Source organism: Chelonoidis abingdonii, chromosome 21, assembly GCF_003597395.2.
Source record: "Chelonoidis abingdonii isolate Lonesome George chromosome 21, CheloAbing_2.0, whole genome shotgun sequence".
NCBI classification, from domain to species: domain Eukaryota; kingdom Metazoa; phylum Chordata; order Testudines; family Testudinidae; genus Chelonoidis; species Chelonoidis abingdonii.
The window spans coordinates 14,942,968-14,966,111 of record NC_133789.1 but is presented as its reverse complement, the minus strand read 5'-3'; the positions used below and the strand labels follow the sequence as shown (position 1 = coordinate 14,966,111).

At 41.1% G+C, this 23,144-nt stretch overlaps 1 protein-coding gene across 9 annotated transcripts in view; it reads right to left on the bottom strand.

The window, feature by feature from the left end:
* GPATCH8 (G-patch domain containing 8) overlaps positions 1 to 23,144 on the bottom strand; it is an 85,332-nt gene that overhangs the window by 43,646 nt on the left and 18,542 nt on the right. For 5 of the 9 annotated variants that reach the window (XM_032796004.2, XM_032796005.2, XM_075059643.1 and 2 more), the window contains one exon: positions 12,933 to 13,005. The exons of 2 other annotated variants lie outside the window; for them this stretch is intronic. In XM_032796004.2, the coding sequence (XP_032651895.1) occupies positions 12,933 to 13,005 (73 nt within the window). Of the gene's footprint in view, positions 1 to 12,932; positions 13,006 to 17,101; positions 17,120 to 23,144 lie in introns of all 9 variants that reach the window. 2 more of the 9 variants (XM_032796007.2, XM_032796006.2) reach the window with 1 other exon arrangement.

The window sequence follows — 23,144 nt, the reverse complement described above, 5'->3', positions numbered from 1 at the left end:
TGCTTTGTCTCGGAGCAGATAAGCATGCAGGCTGTCAGAAACGGAGCTTTCAAAAGGGCATACTGGCATGCCTGCAGTGATTCCAAAACAATGACAAGAGTGGCCACTTGATTTAAAGAGATTATGGGACCTTTCCAGAGGCTGATCAGAGCGCAGTAATGTAACAACTCGTGCACACTGACGCCCAGGCATTTCAGCCAATGTGCACCAAGTGTTAACCTCACCGAGGTGGAATACCAGGAGTGCTCTAGCCGTGAAGTCAGAGCGCTCTACATGCCTTGCCAATGTGGACAGGTAGTGAGCTAGTGCGCCCAGGGCTCCTTTAATGTGCTCTAATTTGCAAGTGTAGCCAAGCCTTGAAATTAAAGTAAACGCAAGATGTTTAATTATTTCTTTGTTTCAAGAATGCAAGTAGCATTTCAGAACTCGTTAGGTATACCACATATTTATTCCCATTCCCCCCAAAAAAGAGAGAGCAAGACACTTCTTCAGATCTCTGAAAATTGTTCAGACTTTAAATCTGTACTGCAAGTTACATTCCTTACTGAGGCACTGCATCTGCTCAGTGATCTGCAAATGTCTGAAAGATAATCCAACAAGCATGGGGGGAGGGGAGGAAATGGATTGAAGGAAGACACTTTGTGGAATCTCAATAGGTATCAGTGCCTCTGAATTTAGTTATTTTTATCACACAAACATTTCTTAAAGGAGTGTATGATAAAGTCACTGACAAACTATTTGATACAGTTTACTAGCATAACTTTTGGTCTACACAAATTTTGGAAGGAATATTAAATCTCATGCTTCAGGGTTCAAGCCTCTCTCTAAACTAACAGAGACCAAGATGAGACCTACTGCTGGGAGATTACCCCCACATATGATATTGGAGGGTTCTTGCACCTTTCTCTGAAGCATCTGGTGCTGGCCACCGTCGGAGACAGGATACTCAACTAGATTACTTCAAGACGGCTCCAGCCTGGCAATTCCCATATTCCTAATATTAATGCAGATTTATTTCTAACATATAAAAGAGAGGGATTGCAGCTACTGGATAACAATACCCTCCCCTCAATACTTTTCTGACTGGTATTAACCTACTAGAAGTTCAGAAAAAGAATTTCCACTGGAACTAACTTGGATCCCACCAGGTCTTGTAAATAATTTCCTGGTAATATGCAATGTCTGATGCCTTCAATTTAAAAAGTTAGGTTTAATATAAAAATCAGGATGTGCCAGCTAACAAACATGAAAATATCAGGAAAGCTATTTGTGATCAGATTTTCATGCCACTTAACCAAATATGTTCTCCTTACTATAAACCCTGAAATGCCTGGTATGAACACGTATCCAGCAAAAGGGTACTGGCCTGCTCCTGATCGCTATATGCCACTCTTCAGTAGACTTGATGTATGTTAACCACTTGATACCAGAAGTCTGGGATTTTTTTTGCCACAAAGTGCATTAGTGCTTAGGTCTAAATCACACAGAATAATTTTTAAAAATAGCCAACTTGTAGATATACTATAAAATAGAAGATGACCACAATGAGTTCAGATTTTTTTTTCTTTTATTGTTATTCTCATCACACTAATGAAAATGAAACAGTAGATATATTTTTCAGGGGGTTCTAAATTGGATGTGCTTAAAAATTACTAAACCTTGGAAACAAGGTAAAAGTTAAGATGCAAAGCTGTCTAAAGGTAGCTCTGAAAAGTTAAGCGTGCTTGATAATTGCATCATTAGGTTCTATGTTTACTGTGTCAATTAATCTGAATTTGCACAACCCACAAGTAAACAGTTATTCTGAACTACTCGTTCCACAAACTCAGCATGGGTTCTGAAAGTCAAACTCGCTGTCTCAGTCACGCACAAACACTAGTAGTGCTTATCCTGTGGTGGTTAGACCTCTAATTACTGCGCCATACAGCGGCTAAAAAAGGATTGGAAGGAGTAAAGAAGGATTTTATTTGCATAGTTGAAGACTGATTTTATTTTTACCTTTTTTTTTTTTTTTAAACTCTAAAATAAAAATGTTGCCAGCACATAGGACTCGTGTCTACAATACCTAAATGACCACAAATGTGCTGCCAAGTGGGAAATTCCAATTCTCTCGTTTTGCCCACCAGTAAGGGACTAACAGGGGTGGCACAGTCAATTCCTGTTGGAGGGCAACCCTTCAGACATTCAACAACTCCTCCTACTGCCCAACCACAAGCAGTATTGTTGAGCTCAGAAGAGCTTTAAACTCTTGGGGTGGTCACTGCAACACAAAGCAGATTAAAATAAAGGCAAGCCTTTTTTAATAGGGTGTATAGATGTGATCTAGCCCAAGCATGAGCTCTGGATAGCCTGTCCACTCATGAAGCCCTGCAGTGAAGGACATAACCTGGGAAGCATGCCATAGTCGGTATGCATATCTATTTGGATTGTATTGAGCATTCCTTTGCTTATATAGAATATAAGATGTTCAGGGAAGCAGCAGGGTCTTCCTTTGTGTGTTGTACAACAGCGAGCACGGTGTTGGTGCTTAGCAAGTAGACAGAGCCAAGCAGTGGTTGTGTGGATTTGAGACTACTTCGAGGGGCTGGGGGGCAGTTCATCTGTGGCCAAAACCAGAAATGGCCATTTGCACAATTTTACTGTACTATGAATAGGTCTGGCAGCATATTAGGCCCAAAACACAAAGTCTGATATTAGGTCAAGAGAAGATCATTTCTCTCCATTATGATGTACCCATGTCACTGAAAGAATAAATGGATCAAATTATTATACTGTGTTCAAAGGATCCACAAAACTATCATTAAGGGAAGGATCTTATACATTATAAACAAGAGTGGCAACAGTTTTGCTCTCGTAAGGAGGCTCAGACCTGATGCATAAAGTCAAATCTCCCTTTGGGCCCTGTCATAACTCATGTATTTTGACACAGTAGTGGAGACAGCTATTGTAATAGAAATCTTTAAAGGTGTGTTTTCCAGTTTCTTTACTTCCTAATTTTAAGCAGGACTCTATGGAAAGCATTTAGATTGCAATGTCACGCACCTCGAAATCAGAGTATGTCAGAAGTTAGGCTGCCCATGCATCCTTCATTGTGCTGCTGGTGATATGCTGTTTGATATACAGTCCTTACTTACAATACTATTTTTTTTCTATAGGATGCCTGCCTCATTTAGCGCTCAGGAGAGAGAGCGCTCTGCGAATAAGGCAGCAGTTCAGTATTTTTATCCTCATCATTTGGAATGCATGTGTTATTTATTCTACAAATGCTAAATTCATTGCCTCATGGTCTGTTTCTAGGGAGCTCTTCACTGCAGTATTTGAGGGCCTCACAAACTTTTTTCCCCCATTGTGAGATGACAGCATTTTTACCTCCATTTTATAGCTGGGCAAACTGAGACAGGTACTTTCCTGACACCATTCAGTGAATCAGTGACAGAGCCAGGACTAGAATTCAGCACTTCCTGACTCTCATTTCCCCAGACCATGCTACTTTACTGCCAGAGGTGCTGAGCATCCACAGCTTCCACTGACTTCTGCATATCAGTCCCCAGGTGTCTCAAAGGTGGGTACCCGGAAAATGAGGTATACACAATTAGTGGCCACCTGCCAAAATTTGGTATTAGTGACTTGTTCAGTAGCATATCAGAAGATGGCCATTAGAGGCAGGGAGAGAACTGGGTTCTCCTGTGAAGCACTCACCTATCTTACCCACAAGATCATCCTTTCTTCTTTCAGTCCCGTCTTGCTCCCTACACACCTTTGAACTTCCCATGTTAATGCAGCAGGAACCGTTCAAGAAGCTTAAATCAATACCCAACTATGATTCTTTCCTTTAGCACAGGGGTGGGCAAACTTTTTGGCCCAAGGGCCACACCTGGATATGGAAATTGTCTGGCGGGCCATGAATGCTCACAAAATTGGGGTTGGGGTGCAGGAGAGGGTGAGCGCTGGGGGTGCAGGCTCTGGGGTGAGGCCAGAAATGAGGAGTTCAGGGTGTGGGATGGGCTCCAGGCTCAGGTGCGGGGTCAGGTCTCCAGCAGGACGTACGGGCTCTGGGGCGGAGCTGGGAATGAGGGATTTGGTGTGTAGGAGAGTGCTCCAGGCTGGGACTGAGGGGTTCAGAGGAGTGGAAGGGGGATCATACTGGGGCGAGGGCATGGGAGGGATCAGGAGTGCAGCCTCCAAGGCAGCACTTACCTCACGCAGCTCCTGGAAGCAGCAGCATGTCTCCCCTTCAGCTCCTATGAGGAGGCGCGGCCAGGTGGCTCTGTGCACTGCTCCATCTGCAGGTGCTCTCCCCCCCGCCCCCCCTTGGCAGCTCCGACTGGCCAGGAACTGCAACCAATGGGAGCTGCAGGGGCAGCACAAAGAGCAACTTGGCCACGCCCCCGCGTAGGAGCCAGAGGGGGGACATGCCGCTGTTTCCGGGCGCCATATGGAGCTGGGGCACATGCATGCGAAGCGGCCCTTGACCCCACACCCCAGCTGGAGTGCAGCAAGCCCCAAGCCCCGCTCCCCAGCAGGAGCTCAAGGGCCAGATTAAAATCAGCTGGTGGGCCGAATGTGGCCTGCAGGTCATAGCTTGCCCAACCCTGCTTTGGCACCATATATTTTGTGCTTTGAATGAGGAAAGGGTCCTGTACAAAAACCAGGCCTTGTCTATACACAGTTTTTGTGCTGACATAGTGATCATGGAGACAAAAACTATCGTAATACATATGCACAAGAGGCAGAAGTAAGGTTGCATACACAGCCTAAATCCTGACATTTTCTAACTTTCAAGTGTTTCACTTTGCAACTCAAATAACATTCTTTTAACAGTTGTGTGTGTGTGATTCACTAGGTTTTCATAAAAGGAAAAGCTAACAACACTAAGTGTTGCTGTAACACCTCCCCACCCCATGCAACATCAGTAAGATTTGAACCACAAACCTTCAGCACAGCTTGGGTTACAGGAATATTAGCTGGGCAGCAGGTAAAGGCAGCTTATCCTGGGGAAAGGAGCTCATGGCCCTGTGCGGTGCATCCAAAGAGGAGGATTGGTTACGAGGCAAATATGCTAGGTTCGGAAGGGTGGGCTATCCAAAAGAGCCCAGCATGGTGGCTCTTTCCCTCGATCCCTGAGAGGCTGTCTACTCCTGGATTCCCAGTGCAATGTGTGTTGCTGCTGCGGAGGCAGGTGTGGCTGACCTTACAGTGGTTTTGACTTGTTGTCAAAATGTTGCTGACAACATAAGCAACAAAAAGAAAGCGAGGACTTCCCACAGCACCTCAGCTAAATGCCGTGAAACAGAAAAGGCATTTCTCTGGGCCAAGGACCATCTCTCTTTTGCATGCAAAGGTGTTCACACTCCCTTCCCCCCTTCCCCCAAGGTTTCTATTTTATAACAAAGTATTAGGAAACGTAAATACCACTAGTTCCTTCTATAACTGAACAACAAACTGACAAGCAAAGAAACCCAAAGGCTGCCACTTTCCTCAGTGTGTCACCCATCGATTATAACCACCATATATTTCAGCCCCCTGTGTAACTGATATGAGAATAGAGACATCACTAGGTGTAGCTATACCACCTTTAAATAAAACACTTGCATATTAAACTCACTCTCTGCTTTCTACAGTGACTTCCCACAGAATATCAAATCAAGCTCACGGGCTTGGTTCTTTTTTTCAAGGCACTCCCCAGTCTACCTGAAGACTTCTGTTGATAGTTTTGCTCCCCTGGCCCAATGGAACTCTCTACAAGAAGAAGGGTAAAGCTCATCTTTGTGGGCGATGGTACTTTTGTGGGGGCTGATCCAAGATTGTGAAATGAACACCCCACACAGGAACTAAGGACTATCACAAACCACCTCCTTCTGCTCCCAGCGCATGACATTTCCTCAATGTTACTTTTTCTAACGAATACACAGCAACTTTTGAAAAAGACATCCTACCAAACAAGACACTACAGCGCACATGTCTCCTCCAGGAGAAGAGATGAGAGAACACACAAAACATGACAGATGTTATGTCACTTGTGCACTACTGGAAGGCACTCAGATACTATGGTGATGAGCACAGTATAAGAGACTATATGGAAAAGAATGTAGCTAAATATTTCTATGGCAACAGTAAAAGAGCACAAAGGAGCTGCCTCAGCCTCAGACGATTTGAGAAGCCAACACTCCAGAGCCCCAGATTTTTACTGACAAAACTCCCTTCTTGACCAAACAAGAACCACCAAAATGATTTGACTTAGCAGAAAAATATTAACTTACATTAAAACAACTGTTACACTGACAAAGTTATCAGTTAGCTATTAGCTAGCGTAGCAAGATACTAAACTCTGATTCACATATCTGAGGCACCAGATTAATATTCTCTTGGACAAAATATATGAAAGTCATCAACTAGATCTGGTATCTACAATTCAGTAGGAGCAGTTTAAATCAACACTACTACAAGCTTCAGGTATGCCAACTGCCTACATTTACACACAGTATTGCAGTTTGAGTAATTTCTAGTAAAGGGAAGTTTAACTTGACTTCTTTAAGACATTAATTTCTGTGTTCTGCATAGAAAGGAGTTAAGAAAATGCACACGGCGCTAATAATACTTAAAATAAGTGAATCTACTACAGAAATGTTGAAGGATCATTATAATTACGACATTTTGCCATTGTCCAATTGCTTTTGTGAGCAAAGTTATTCAAGTGTGAACCTGAGGCAGGTACTCGAGGCAGAGTCAGTAAATACTCCTGTAGAATCATCATTTATATGACAAGAACAGATCACTTGAGGCATCCAGACTCATTACCTACATTTTCCACATTGCTCACAACATTGCAGCCAATATTCTACCCACTGGTTCTCAACCTCTTCCATTCCACAATCCCATATTAGTAAAGAAAAATGTTTTGTAACACCTGAATGGAGTGTTCTCTCTCAAGCTGCTTTTGTGATCCTATATAGCCTCTAACAGAACAGATTCTCAGCCTCTGGGAGGTCGCACACTGCTCTAATCTCCTTCTCTTTGTTTATGGTTAGTCAGCTTCACAGCACTGACAACCACTGAGAAAACCTGTTCTTCCTCCTCCAGATTCAGCTTAGCCTCCTCACAGCCCTCTTCCGGATCTCTTGCATTCCTTTTCTGGGCCATTCAGAATCCTCTATCTGTGCTTAGTCCTCTCCTATTCAATCTCATTTAGCAGGTTTCCAATGTCTCAAAATGAAAGTTAGTGGGAGCCCCTCCCACATACCTATTCTGTATCTTTATGGAGAGTTGCTCCTATACTGAGTTTACTGACTAGGTATCTATTGGTCCCAGGTGCTGACTTATTTTTCCTGGTGGGTCCTCCACCCCCACTCCACCTAGAGACCCCACCCTCATTCCGCCTCTTCCCATCCCCAAGGCTCTCTGCCCTCCCACCAGCAACTGAGTAGCTGATCAGCAGCCCCTGCCAAACAGTTGTGGCTGGTGGGTGTTGGGCACCCCCCTTTTTTCCCCTGTGGGGCTTGAGCCCCAGAGCACCCATGGAGTCAGCACCTATGCTATTGGTGATCTAACTTTTTCACCTAGCCCAAGCCCCTGAATCATCTCTTACACATACACACACTCCCCCGCCACTCTCCTCTCCCAGAAAAAAGGAGAAATGGTTTGCAATTGCCATGATGTTGTTACTGACAAAACCACCCTTATACAATCTCTGGAGCAAAATACCTTCCCAAGCCATTCTTTACTGTCAGTGCTGAAGGTGTTGCCAGGCAACTGATGAGCTTTATTCTGTGTTGTTTTTTTTAATGTTTGTTGGCTATTGGTTTGGCTAACACGTCTGTACTGTGTATAATAATGAAACCTGTTTACCAAAAATGTGTCAACATCAAAGAGATATAGGGCTGAGGGGACAAATGCCCCTGCTGAATGTGTGTATGTATGCTTTGAACCAAACAAATATTAAATAGTCAGCTTCATAATGTTAGTAGGGTCACAGGTGGCAGCCCTTATCAGAGCAGATATTTGATATATCCAAGTATGTTCTTCAATTTTAAATACATAAGTTAAGAGAAGCTATATTTTAACCCTATGAAAGTCCTTTTAGGACAGTGGTCTTCAAACACTAAGCATGAGAATTATCACTTAATTATCACTTAGACTGCACCATCTGCTCAAGAAACTCCCTGAAAAAGCACAGGAACAGATCTGTACAGACACATGCCTTGAACCCCGACCAGGAGTATTCTATTTGCTACCCAGGATCCAAAAACCTGGAAATCCTGGATGCCCCATCATCTCAGGCATTGGCACCCTAACAGCAGGATTGTCTGACTATGTGGACTCTCTCCTCAGGCCCTACGCTACCAGCACTCCCAGTTATCTTCGAGACACCACTGACTTCCTGAGGAAACTACAATCCTTCGGTGATCTCCTAGAAAACACCATCCTGGCCACTATGGAGGTAGAAGCCCTCTAACACCAACATTCCACACAAAGATGGATTACAAGCCATCAGGAATAGTATCCCCGATAATGTCACGGCTAACCTGGTGGCTTAACTTTGTCCTCACCCACAACTACTTCATATTTGGAGACAATATATACCTTCAAGTCAGCAGCACTGCGATGGGCACCTGCATGGCCCCACAACATGCCAACATTTTCATGGCTGACTTAGAACAATGCTTCCCTAGCTCTCATCCCCTTATATGCCCCATCTCTACTTGTGCTACACTGATGACATCATCATCATCTGGACCCATGGAAAAGAAGCCCTGGAAGAATTCCACCATGATTTCAACAATTTTCATCCCACAATCACGCTTGTGTGGATTGGTCCACTTCCTGGACTCTAGTGTGCTCATAAACAATGGTCACATAAACACTACCCTATACTGAAAACCTACTGACCGCTATACTTACCTACATGCCTCCAGCTTTCATCCAGGACATACCACTCGATTCATTGTCTACAGCCAAGCTCTAAGATACAATTGCATTTGCTCCAACCCCTCAGACAGAGACAAACACCTACAAGATCTCTATCAAGCGTTCTTACAACTACAATACCCATCTGGTGAAGTGGAAAAAAACAAAGAACAAAATAAGATTGACAGAGCCAGAAGAGTACCCAGAAGTCACCTACTACAGGACAGGCCCAACAAAGAAAATAACAGGACGCCACTAGCCGTCACCTTCAGCCCCCAACTAAAACCTCTCCAGCGCATCAAAGATTTACAACCTATCCTGAAAGACGATCCCTCACTCTCACAGATCTTGGGAGACAGAACAGTCCTCGCTTACAGACAGCCCCCTAACCTGAAGCAAATACTCACCAGCAACCACATACCACAAAACACACACACTAATCCAGGAATCAATCCTTGCAACAAAGCCCAATGCCAACTCTGTCCACATATCTATTCAAGTGACACCATCACTGGACCTAATCACATTAGCCACGCCATCAGAGGCTCATTCACCTGCACATCTACCAATATGATAAATGCCATGTGCCAGCCACACCCCTCTGCCATGTACACTGGCCAAACCGGACAGTCTCTACGCAAAAGAATAAATGGACACAAATCTGACATCAGGAATCATAACACCAAAAACCAGTGGGAGAACACTTCAGCCTCTCTGGCCACTCAGTAACAGACCTGGCGGTGACAATTTTGCAACAGATAGACTTCAAAAACAGACTCCTACGAGAAACCGCTGAGCTTGAAGTGTCTGTCTGTCTGTCTCTCTCTCTCCCCTTATATGTTCCATTCTATGCATCAGATGAAGTGGGCTGTAGCCCACGAAAGCTTATGCTCAAATAAATTTGTTAGTCTCTAAGGTGCCACAAGTACTCCTGTTCTTATCACTTAATAGATCAGCATTACAAAAACAGTTACCAAGACGCTGATATCTTGACAACTCCACTATGCACAGTGTTATTCTGTTTTAGGAACTTTGTGAAGAATGAGCCACCATATGGAAGAATCAGAACTACAACAGCTATAGTTAATTCTGTCACTGTGAGAATTTGGAAACTCCCAGCTATTACCCACGCAGGGAAGATGGAGAATTATGCACTCTCAACTTGCTGGTTTTGAACCCTGTTACAAACACTGTCACAGCCAACATACCTCAGAGACACAGCTGTATAGAGGCATAGAAAACTGTTCTTAAAGGAACTCAGGAGGAAGGGATGGGTGAAAATGTTCTGACTCCATTTGAGGACGTATACCATTTAATGATTGTCATGGATATTTTGACACACCTATTCCCTACTGGAAGATAGGGGAAGCCCTTGCTCAGATGCCTGGACTCAGACTTTTAAAAACTACGTAAAAATGAAAATGCATGTTGAAAAGTATCAACTTTGTAACCTGCAGAAGTCAATCATGTGACTAGATGCACAAAGTCATCACCGCTGATAACACATGATTAGTTCTCATGTGTTGCTTAGACAATGTAGAGACCACTAAAGGTGTTATGCACTTTCACGATGTGCTGTTCTGAGCCAAACCTAATGTGTTACAGGGTAGGATGCCTGTGAGAGACAGGTATCTGTTGACACAATCCAGCCATCGTGTTTTAGATCTTTCGGTAAGTATTTTTCATCCTGATTTCAGTAGTTCAAAGTCTAATAGGATTCTTGCAGGGAGGTTGGTAGGCTTTCAGAGCAGATGACCATACCATTTTAGAGAGCAGGACTTGGCAGTATAAGCAAAATAAATATTCAAAAACCTTTTAAAGGGTTGCACCCTTGTAAAAATGGCATTCTGCAGCCAAGGACAGGTGTTAATCTGCACCCATAACTGCTGATGGTAAGGAACAGTTAAAAAGTGGATCTCCTTCGACTACTTTAGCTAAATCTGATGATGGCTATAGAATGTTTTTATAATGTTTAGTTTCCATTTACTAAATGTTTTAGCTGTTTTAATTCTGCACTAAGCAAATAGTTAGCATGGATAAGACAATCAAAGCTCTGTGTTTCTTATTCCTAACATGCTTGGAAATCTGCTTTGCTCATTTTTGTCTGTTTTCCTAGCGATTCTCTTCCATCTTCAGTGCATTGTCGAAGTGGTTTTACTTCTCAAGCTCACAAAGCAAGCGTGAAGGCCCTGCTCCTACTTTTCCTGGATGTAGTTACTTGAATTTTTGAATGATATAAAATTCAATAAAAACAAAGAAAACAGACAACTTGCCAGTGGGATAAAAAAATACTCAAAATGAACAGTGTCAGTGCCATGGATATTCGTACAAGTTCTCTTGTTAGCTATAGCCATGAGGGAGGGACCTTGAAACATCATCATACATCGATCAAACAATACTGGAACAAAAGTTCTCCTCTCCCTGAGCTCCAGTTTATGTTATCTATAGAGAACAATTCTTTGCACTTCAATAGCACCTTTCAGTCACAAAATTCAATATGCTCAGAAAAGAATGCATTAAAACTGACTCAGACTGGGTTGGATGGTTTTTCCCCTTCACCTTAATTACAAAAGAAGAGGGAGATATGAGAATATCCACATGACTGAGATCCACAATTTCCCTTCAACTCTAAGTCAGTTTCAATCACCACCTGAGATCCAAATACCCATCAGCAGAAGGCAGGGAGAAGATTCAAAAGGCTCAAACTACTTTGTGCATATAAAGTTAAGATGCTTGTGTGAACCTATGGAGGTCCCCGCCTCTGTGGCATCTCCCCTCTGCCTCACTCCTAAGCATCTGCTTTTAAACTCAGTAGCAATGAGAGGTGTATCTAGCTTCCTCTCTGATCCCTGGTTACTCTATATTTGAGACACACAATGAAGTCTTGGGCATAACAGGAACAGATCTGATCAAAACTTTCCTGTGTGCGGTAAACTCCATTCCAATACAGAAGCCCTTGCAAGGTATGTCAATTACAACAGGTTCCTGAACTGGGGCTACAACACTAGTACAAGAGAACTGTACAAATACCAGGCATTAACAAAAGAAAATTGAATTTAAACTGACACCATGTTAGAGGAAATGAAAAGTGTTTTGATCATTAGATGCAGCCTCGTTTATGTACACACACTGGAGAAGTTAGAGCGCCTTTCATTTCTACAGGCTTTTAGTATACATTTTCACAGTTCAAAAGGACTTAATTTCTCTCCAATAGCCTTCTGCAGCAGAGAACACTTCTCTGTATGGGGTCATTGCAAGGATACAGGTCCCAAATTGCAAATTCCCAGATCTTTACCAAATAAATAAGGACCACTGCAAAGGAGACAAAGGAGCCAGAGCCAATTTTCTCCCTCAATTAAACTGGTGCAGCCTACCACGCTGATTTGAGTCAGGCTTCTTTAGTATAAGTGGTGGAAGAATGTGGACTGGGCACAGCAAGAGAACATAAGCAGCTTATTGGTACCAACTAGCAACAAAAATGTTTCAAATAGACATGTTATACCCATAGTAACTATATTGCTAGAGTTATGGAAATTAGTAAAAGTCTTCAACGAAATAAGCCTGTCCCATCCATACAAAACCTCTGCCACCACTTCAGTCATCAGTGGGCCCTTTTACTCGCCTTCTAATGGCTTCTGACACCATCAAATGTTCACAGAAGTCAGTACATCTATTTTTTATTTGCAAGTTCCTCTTAACACCAAACATCTGCATGTTCCAGCCAAATAAATATCAATGTAATTTTATAAGCTGCGCAAACTACCTGTTACTAGATATGCAGTTAATTCCTCTCCCTCCAAAAACAACAAACAAGGTGATTCACAAACCTACATCACACACACCTCTATATTTAAGGGAGGCAACAGTTTCCACTTGCAATTTGCTGAACATGAAAATTAACCAGTGCATTTGTTTGGATACATTGGCATTTGGGGGAAATCTAAGCTAGAAAAACAGCAGAAAACAATTAATTAAAAAAATGAATCTGGTGTTGAATCTGTTTCTCAAGAACAAACTTTTGAACTTACCCTGAAGTGATTTTCCCAATCCCTGGCCCAGCTTCCACCCATGTTTCTGGAGTAAGCGGTGTCCAATATTATCCTGACAGACAGAACAGAGAAAACAAACCAAAAATATTCCAATAATATATTCTTCCCTTCCCACTGACATTTAAACATGAGACGAGCAAGAGATTTTCTACATATGTGCATGCAAAAAAAATGCTACTGAAAAGGCAATATATGCCCAATAAAAGGGAAGACAAATGTCAAAAAATTGCTGGCTAGAATTTTTCAAGGGGGATAGGGTATCGGGGTGGGTCACGTTCTGATGGTGTTCTGGGCAACTTTTGTGCATAATGTTTAAAATAAAAAAAAGCAATATGGGAGAAAATAAAGTGTACCAATAAAAAAATTGACACTAAAAAGCATTTAAAAAGCATAAAATCAAGTTATTTATACAATCATATCCATCACCTAGACAGCACCACTTTTAGATTGTTTTTGAAAAGAAAATCTACATCGTGTTTAGTCTTTTTGTTTTTGTGTCAGGCTTTTAGAATACTGAGTAAGTTGTAAGTGCAAGACTGCCCCACCACTAGAAACCAAAACACAATCATAGCAAAATCCAGGCTAGACTTGATTGGGTTTATATATATATATATAAACTAGCATGCAGCCAATATTAAACTGAAAAAAAGTGAGGTTAGTGAAACAAAAAAACCAAATCAAATAAAATGAGCTCAAGCACAGACTGGGTGATGCATTTCACATGTACTCTAACAAAAATACTAAGATGTTAGAATGAAACAGGCCTAGCAATAGGTTAACAGCAAGGAACCATTAGTGCATGTAAGGGAAACAATAAGCATAATGTCTCATCTTCCTGAGGGAAAAGAGCTAGTTCGTGATACAATAAGTTGGAAGGTATGGGTGCAGCAATAAATGTCAGCTTCTGACTTGAACTAAAGAAAACAGGTTCATTACATTTTACAAAAGAACCCTTCACAGAAAACAAATACAAGAATGAACGTAAGAATAGCTATATGGGGTCAAACCAATGGTCTGTCTAGCCTAGCAATCTGTCTCTGACTATGGCCAGTGCCAGGCAGTTCAGAGGGAATGAACAAAACAGGCAATTTATTGAGTGATCCATCCCCCATCATGAAGGGCAGCTTCTGGAAGTCAGAGATTTAGAGATACCCAAGAGCAAAGGGTTGATTCGGTGACTATCCTGGCTAAGAGCCTACGTTAACTTATCTAATTCTTTTTTGAACCCATTTGACCTTCACAACATCCCCTGACAGAGTTCCACAGGTTGACTGTGCGCTATGTGAAGAAGTACTTCCTTATGTTTGTTTTAAATCTGCTAGTAATTTCATTGGGTGACCCCTGCTGCATGTGTGATGCGAAGGGGTAAATATTCCTTTCTGCACACTATTCACGATGTTATAAAACCTTAGTCATCTCTTTTCTAACTGAGCAGTTCCAGTCTTGAAATCTCTCCTCAAATGGAAGCTGTGCCATACCCCTAATCATTCCATCGCCTCTCTGAACTTTTCCCAATTTTAATATCTGTTTTGAGATGGGGTGACCCGAACTGCACACACTATTCAAGGTGTGAGTGCACCAAAGGTTTATATAGTGGCATTATGATATTTTTTTCTATCTATCTATCCCTTTCCTAGCAGTTTCTAACATGTTAGCTTTTTTGATTGTCGCAGCACATTGAACAGACACTTTTAGAGCACTATCTACGATGACTCCAAGATCTCTTTCTTGAGTGGTAACAGCTAATTTAGACCCCATCGTTTTGTATGTACAGTTGGGATTATGTTTTCCAATGTGCAACACTTTGCATTTATCAACATTTAATTTCACCTGCCATTTTCTTGCCCAGTCATCCAGTTTAGTGAGATCTCTCCGTAATTCTTTGCAGTCAGCTTTGGACTTAACTACAGTAAAAGTTTTGTTATCCAGCACGTTGGAGAATGGGGAGTGCTGGTAAATCAAAAATTCTGGTTAACTATGAGCGAGGAAGTTGGGTGCGGGAGGTGAGTCAGGGCAGGGGGTTGGGATGAGGTTTCAGGGTGATGGAACTGGGTGGTGCTCACCTTTACCAGCTCCCCGGAAGCAGCGACATGTCCCTGCTGCTCCTAGCCAGAGGTGCATCAGGGGGTTCTGCGCGCTGCCTCCACCTGCAGGCACCACCCCTGAAGTTTTCATTAGCCAAACTTCCTGGCCAATGGGAGCTGCTGAGCCAGCGCTCGGGGTGGGGACAGCGCACTGAGCCCCAAGGCCATTCCTCTGCTTAGGAGCAGCAGGGACACGTTGCCGCTTCCAGAGAGCCATGCGGAGTCAGGTAGGGAGCCTGCCGGCCCCATTCCAACCCAACCCTATTGAAGATCAGAAATGGCAATTTATAGAGCTTTCTGGTCGATAAAGTGCTAGATAACACAGCTTTTACTGAATATTAAGTAATTTTGTTTTGTCTACAAACTTCGCCACCTGTTTACCCCTTTTTCCAGATTATCTATGAATAAATTGAACAACACTGGTCCTAGTACAGATCCTTGGGGGACTCTAGTGAACTCTCATTTCTACCCTTTGTTTTCTATCTTTTAACCGGTTACTGATCCATGAGAGGACCTTCCCTCTTATCCCATGACTGCTCACTTTCATAGAATCATAGAATATCAGGGTTGGAAGGGACCTCAGAAGGTCATCTAGTCCAGCCCCCTGCTCAAAGCAGGACCAACCCCCAACTAAATCATTCCAGCCAGGGCTTTGTCAAGCCTGACCTTAAAAACCTCTAAGGAAGGAGATTCTACCACCTCCCTAGGTAACTCATTCCAGTGCTTCACCACTCTCCGAGTGAGAAAGTTTTTCCTAATATCCAGCCTAAGGCTTAAGAGCCTTCAGTGAGCAGCGCTGTCAAAGGCTTTCTGAAAGTCCAACTGCACTATAGCTACTGGATCACCCTCGTCCACATGACTGTTGTCACCTCAAAGAATTCTAGTGGATTGGTGAGGCATGACTTCCCTTTACAAAAGCCATGTGGACTCAGCAGTATATCATGTTCATCTGATAAATTGATGATTTAAATTATAGTGAACAGAATTGCCTGGTACTGAAGTTACACTTACTGACCTGTAATTTCCAGGATTGCGTAACGAGCCTTTTTCCAAAAGTGTCTTTAAACTCAATACACAGTTTGCGGTCATAAATTCTTCTAATTATGCAACCCATTACAACTCATGATATTACAGAATATCCTGAATTGTAATGAGTTGTCTGGTTGTGACACTGAATGATGCATTGTATTCAAAAGTCAGCTAATAAACATGCTACGATTTTAGTTTAATTCAGTAATGAAGTATTGAATAAAAATCCCAAGTCAGAACAGCAGTGTTTTACACAGTCATCCTCATTGGTGTAAATGATTGAAAAAATGTGACCACCACTGGTGCATCAGACCTAAAGAGCAGAAGAGTGAGATTTGCAGTGTGCCTGAATGTGTTCCTCCCCCCACAAAAAACACACATTCTAGTGACTAGAAACCTTTTTCTTCTGCTCTGCTGGTAAAACAAAACATTTTAGTCTCACTCACTTTTTCAAGACCAGAGTGTACAACAATTTCCTTCCCATACTATGGGATCTCTCTACGACACATTAGTTAGTTCTACATTGAAAAACAATGAGGAGGAGTAAGGCTATGCCAAGATATAAATGTTTAAATCAATATGAGTGAAAGAAAAACGAACAACAAACACAGTTTCCAACCATGAATACCATGGAAGACTGTCTTAGACTTTAAGATTTACAAGAACTTACCTGTGAGCGTAACCGCTGCAGACCATTTACGCCACAGTGACAACAACTGCATGTTCCTCTTGTAAAATGGGGCCACAGATCACCAATTATTTTGTGGCTACTATACTGTAATTGTTCCTTCTACATTAACAGATTAACTGTACCTGACAAAGGATTATGGGAATCAAATTTAAGAAGCTGATGCTGACAAAAATGGCTGCATTTTTAAAAAAGGACAAGAACAACCATACAATCTTTTGTTAAGCAGAGATGAGACATTGTGCTGACTGTGTTGTGTCATGAATGCACTAAAATAAACAGACAGATGAAGCAGTAGGCTATTTCCAAAAGCAGTGCAAGTGGAGTGAAAGCATTTCCATACGAACCTGGCTTTAAAAACTGGGCTGTCAAAAGAACAGTTAAATGTAACACAAAGTAAGAAACTGTCCAATCACTAATGGTCGTTTTTCTTTTGCTGTGTTTTCAATTCACTGCTTGCAAGTAATGTATTTATTAAAGAGGAATGAAAGCATAAAATAAATTTAACGAGTCAAGACCAGCAGGGAGATTCAAGAGTGGTGCTGTGACTGACACAGTGAAGGGGTAAACAAATGTTAAGGGGGAAAAAAAAGAAAAATTCTGAAGCGTTATACACATTAGCACTTTTACAAAGCCACTCAAGAGGATGATCATGTTTTTCAACTTGCAACAAACCTCTATCTTACTGCATCTCAGTTCCCAGGAAAAAGATGGCATTTTCTCCCAATGGCACTGAATGTATAGATAGCTTCTGATGTAAAATTAGTTACACGTAATTTTTGGCATTGACTAAGCAGTGAAACGGCTGGATAGCTAAAAACAGGCAGCTGAACTGGCATATTTTCTGTTGCTATTGTGAAAAGTCAGGTATTAAATTCCAGCGAGGCCTACACTCTGAAGAGATTAATGATGATCCCTCCCATTTTCCATCTGTCCCTTCATTCCACATCATTGTGACAGACCTCTGGCTAAGGAAGATTGGCACAAACTCTCTTCGCAGTTGAGTTGCTTGGGTCACAAATAGGAACTGAGCTAATGTAGCTTTGCAGTGCTATTAGCTCCTATTGGCCTCTAGAGTGAGACGCAATATATTAATCAAATCAGAATCTCTCACTCAGCAGCACAAAGCATTGCAGCTAGGCTGCTGGCTTGTGATCTTTTTCTGGAATAATAATATTTTAATGTTGTTCATCTCTAGAGGAAAATCCCTTTTACTTACAGAGTTCTTCCTCTTGGTGTCAAGAACTGATGCTCCCTTTGAATAAATCAATCCCATTTTGTAGTAATTCTCCCTTCTGTACTTTTGTAAGCATGTGTGCCGGTTCCCAGACATGCCATTGGCCAGTCTAAGGAAACAACTCTTTCCTCAGAGTAAAGGCAAGGGAGTTATAGAAGTAATATCTGCCTATGCTCTGAAGAAGGAGTTGTTTCCTTAGACTGGTCAATGGCATGTTTGGGAACTGGCACACATGTAGCTATGCTACAAGGAGCTCTGAAGTGAGAGTCACATTAAAAGTTGTTAAGTCAGCCAAGTGAATAAAATCACTCAATATGCTTTTGACTAAAATGATACAGTAAAACTCACAGGCAATCAAGACAGTTTATCAGGACTAGCCAGCTATGTATGCAAGAGCTATGCTATTTGTCCTCTTAACAGATGACGTGGTATCACGTTACTGTAACAGATTAGTGAATGGCTAACAGTATCTTTTTATGTTTTACTGCTAAGGTATTTTAACATTACTTTGACACTTATACAACACATTTCATCCCAAGATCAGAAAGCTCTAACAAAAGAGAGATCATTCACATTTTTCAGATAGGGAACTCTGAGACACAGATTAAGCATAACATTTTCAAACTGGCTTAAATGATTTAGAAGCCTAAATCTCACTGAAAGTCAATGGGACTCGTCACTTGGCTAAGTCACTTTTTGAAAATTTTATCTCAAGTGACTTGTCCAAGAGCACAACTAATCCGTGAGAGCCCACAGAACAGAACCCAGGCTTCCCAACGCAGTCTTGTACTCTAACCATTAGACAAAACAGCGTTATTTAATTACTTTTCACTTGTACCAATGATACTTGATCATGGTTCCTGCACTAAAGTCCCCAGCAATGGCCCTGGCAGATGTAAACTGACACCTATACAAGAGAAATGAGGTGAAGGGTTTAGATGGCATTGTGTGAGGAATATCGTAACTAAATGATTACAGCAAACAGATGTTGAACTGTTACAAATATGCCAAAGGCTAATTTTGTCTAACACCCCCACTCCTCCTAAAGTCCCCTCCACCCCAGAGACATTCCTTTTATACTATTAATCTGATTTCAGCATAAACAAGAACCATACATCTCTTGAGTGGATTGTAAACTGTGCTGACTGTATCAAGTTACCTATAAGCAAGGACTGGATGCCACTGGGTGAACCCATGCAAACAAGAGGTTGTAAAGATTCCCAACACAAAACCTATAGCTCACTACAGATGACACAATGAAAACTAGAGAGAAAAGCCAAACAGTAATGCTACACCATTCAGCTTCAAGACGCATATTATTTAATAGCGCTGTCCACTTAAGGCTACTGCTAAATGTCAAATCAGCAGCCTTATCGTGTTACACTTTGGAACTAGTGGAGTCCACAGATCTGCACAGATATGCCATGTGACAAAAGCCAACTTCAGAAGCTATTGCAGACTTCTAGATGAGAGGACAGAATTGTGATCTTCAACAAGTAACACCTGGAATCTGAACCCTGGCAGGGTTTTAAAGAGCCTTCTCAGGCAACTGAGCAGAACTATATAGGAAAAGGATATTTGTTAGTTATGACAAGGACAAACTAACAAGAAGCTTAAGAGTAAGTGAATGATGTGCAGTCTCACTTCCAACCTGTGACAATGACAACTGGATTTAACTCTGACGTTCTGAATACTGTGTGTAGTGGGAGAGGACAGTGGATTTTTATGTAGTCACTTTAAGGGCATGTCTACACTACAGACTTAAGTTGACCTATGTTAGGTTGACTTACAGCCACTCTCAGCTCTATGCAGGTTCCTGCTGGGAGACCAGCTTCCCTCCCACTCCCAGCTGGGCTTTCTTGTCAATTTCACAGCTCCAGTATGGAGCCCTGAAATTGACAAGACAGTCAACAGTGGATGTAAGTAAACCCTGAGTATATCGACATAAGCCCTACCTCTGGTAGAGTTATGTTGGTGTAGTAGGGCACTTGCATCAGCAGGACAAGGCTACAGTGTGTACACTGACATAATTAAGTCAACATAAGCTGCTTATGTCGAACTAGCTTAGTCAGGCCTGGTCTACACTCCTAACACCGAACTCCTGAAGTCGTATTACCATGACAAAAAACTAGAACGGTCTAAAACAAATTTACTTAGTAAAACATTAAGGACAATAAAAATTCTAGTAAATCAGCACACTTGGTAACTGTCCATTCCACAACCTAGACATAGTGCACTTTCCTACAATGTTTCAAATCAAATGTGTGCAGCTCATTACATAACTGAAAAATCAGACTGCTTGTTTCAAAACTTAAATGGTTCTGAGTGCCAACAATTCCCATTTACTTCAGCAGCAGGAGCTGAGAGTGCCCAGAACCTTTTAAAACAGGACAACAGTCTTTTCTTGTAAAAACTAGGATCTACTGCCTTAAAGACAAGTTCATTGTTGCTTCTTTTTAAATTTAAAAAACTGATTCCAATTCCATAGCCATCTGATTTGTAAATATGACCAATGACTCGCACTTTTGTAAATATCTATATTGAATATTTTCTCCCTTTTATGAAATGCAGAATTGGTTCTCATTTAGCCCAACAAAAATTTGTTTTTCCTATTTAAAGAATTTCAAGGAAAAATAAATCTTGGTATCATTTCACTAACTTGTAACATTTTGGAAATGTAAGTCCTCTTAAGGCTTTACTTTTATTGTTCTACCTCTGACTTCCAAGCCACTAGCTTCCTCTCATTCTGCTTTTCACTAGCTTGTTCTAATCCTACTTTTCCATAAGAAGATATACCTGAGTTATATTCTCATCATGCCTCAGTTCGGAGACATCTTTGCAGTGCAATGTAGGAGTTCCATGGACACTAGCTGCTGCAGACTGCTTCTTTTTTAAAATATGTAGTACAGTAATTCAAAACAGTTAAACAGTGTAATGATCTGTAGACTCCCAAACCTATGAGATTTCAGCCACCTTTGAGTTGCATGCTGTAGCAGTACAGTCAGCATCTCTCGACAGATAATGCTGCAGAGATGGATCTAAACTCAGCAATGATACTCCAAAATGTATGCTCCAAGCAAAGCCATTTTCCCTAGGCAGTTCCAAAAGTGGTCTACAGTTACTAGGCTTCAAATAGTTTTCAGATTCCTAGAAGATCCAAAAATCTTTTAAAGAAACCCACTTATTTTTAATAGGATGTATTTTAATTCTGTTAATTATCTATCCTAACCCTAAAATTTAACTGAAAAATGCTTTCACATTCACTGCTAAAAACAGGTTCTCTTTATTAATAAAAACACTTCAGGGTTCAAGTCCGGCTTCCATTGTAATAAATGGCAAAACGTGCATTGACTTCAATTGTGCAGGACCGGGCTGTCAGTGCTATCAGCTAAATTTCTTTTCAAAAGAGGAGTTGAAACACTAACAGAATTGTTTAAGACTATAAATCATTAATATAACAAATTGGTAAACTTCAAAATTGCAAATACAGCACATTTTAAAACTAAATATTTAAAATTATTTCCTTTTACTTACCTTTCATGATCTAAGTTCATGGTTGCTACTCTCTCTTCTGGAAGAGTCAATGACATAACACACCCAAAGCAGAGAAAACTCTGATGCCCCACGCTGCTTTAGATATGAGATCCAACTCTTGCAGGAGGAACAAAGAACCCTAAACTCTGGTTTTAAAAGGTAAAAAACCCACTCCTATTTACTTAAAATGTATTTGTAAATTTGCAATTGTAAAGATTACAAATATACTCTGTTAAACAATTTGGGATCTTAAGCAATTTTTAATAATTTCAGGTTATTTAAAAAATTATATCAAGCTTAATAGCAGTAGATTATCTTAAACACCAACAACATATTTAGTGGAGAGAACAGAAAGATGACCCATCTTTTTCTAAAGTAAAATTTGGTTCCTAATCTAAAATGAGGTTGGTCCCCCCACCCCCTGCTTTTCTTTTAAATTCCTGTCATAGAAAAATGTATTTTTTAAAAAGCCTATCTCCCCAAAAATAATTATAAGCCAGTCCTCTGATATATACTATGAAGATATAGCTGACAATTGGTTACTAAATATTTTTGGGGAGATCAAATATTTTATTATAAACACACACTTGACCCAACAGATCATAAAACAGAACTTCTTAGTAGTCTGTCCTCTAAAGAATATATTTCTCTCTCTTTGATGTAACATAATTCAAGTCCTGAATTCCCAATATTTACGCTTTTTAATTTTTTTAAAAGCCAATCTTTCTACAGACAGAAGGGAAAAAAATGTAGCCAATTGCATGGTAGGGTAGGAATTATTTTGATTTTGGAGGCCCCCCCCCCCCCCCAAATATAAAATAAAAAGGCAGATCATCTTCTTGTCTTCTCCACTAAATGTGTTTTTTACTATTGGTTACGAGACTTCAAATTGTGTACATTTTATATATTAAAATAAAAACCTGCCCAAGTTAAAGTATTTAGATTTGATAATGTCCCTATATTTGCACTACAATGTATGTAAGAATAAATACTTCTGCTGTAATTTAACCGAAGGTCTCTGCTGCTGTTGAAACTCCTCAAACTGCAGCCAAAGATCATACACACTGGTCACCCAGTGACTATCTTCCTAGGCTTTGTGTACTACTGGGCATATGATCTACTTACATTTTCTGTACAATTTTATATATCTGACTATTCCATAATAATAGCCAGAAGGGAGTTAAATTTTGAACATACACGCAGCATTTTAATTTGTCACCTATATGCTTTGTTCCACTGTTTCCACTGGAAAAACAAACATTTGTAAAAATAAGATCTTGATCGAGCCTGTAGATAACATTTGAATAATCTGTCTAATGATAATCCCCAATGTGGTATGGAATAGATGCCAGCTCTAGCTATTGCTCATGACATTTACATAGGGAAGTAGGCTTGGCATGTCAGTTAAGATTCTCATGTCACAACACAAGATTGAAATATTCAGCAGAACATCAAATGCAAATTCCCCCCTCTGCAGCATTATCTCATGCGTCGCGTCATCAATTACTGCCATGCCTAAATCTAGCATCATGCCGGCACATTAAGACAATAGGTACTATATGCAGAGTTCACTGGACCAGAAGAACAGAAATAAGAAGGAAGAAAGGAAACCCTAAAGA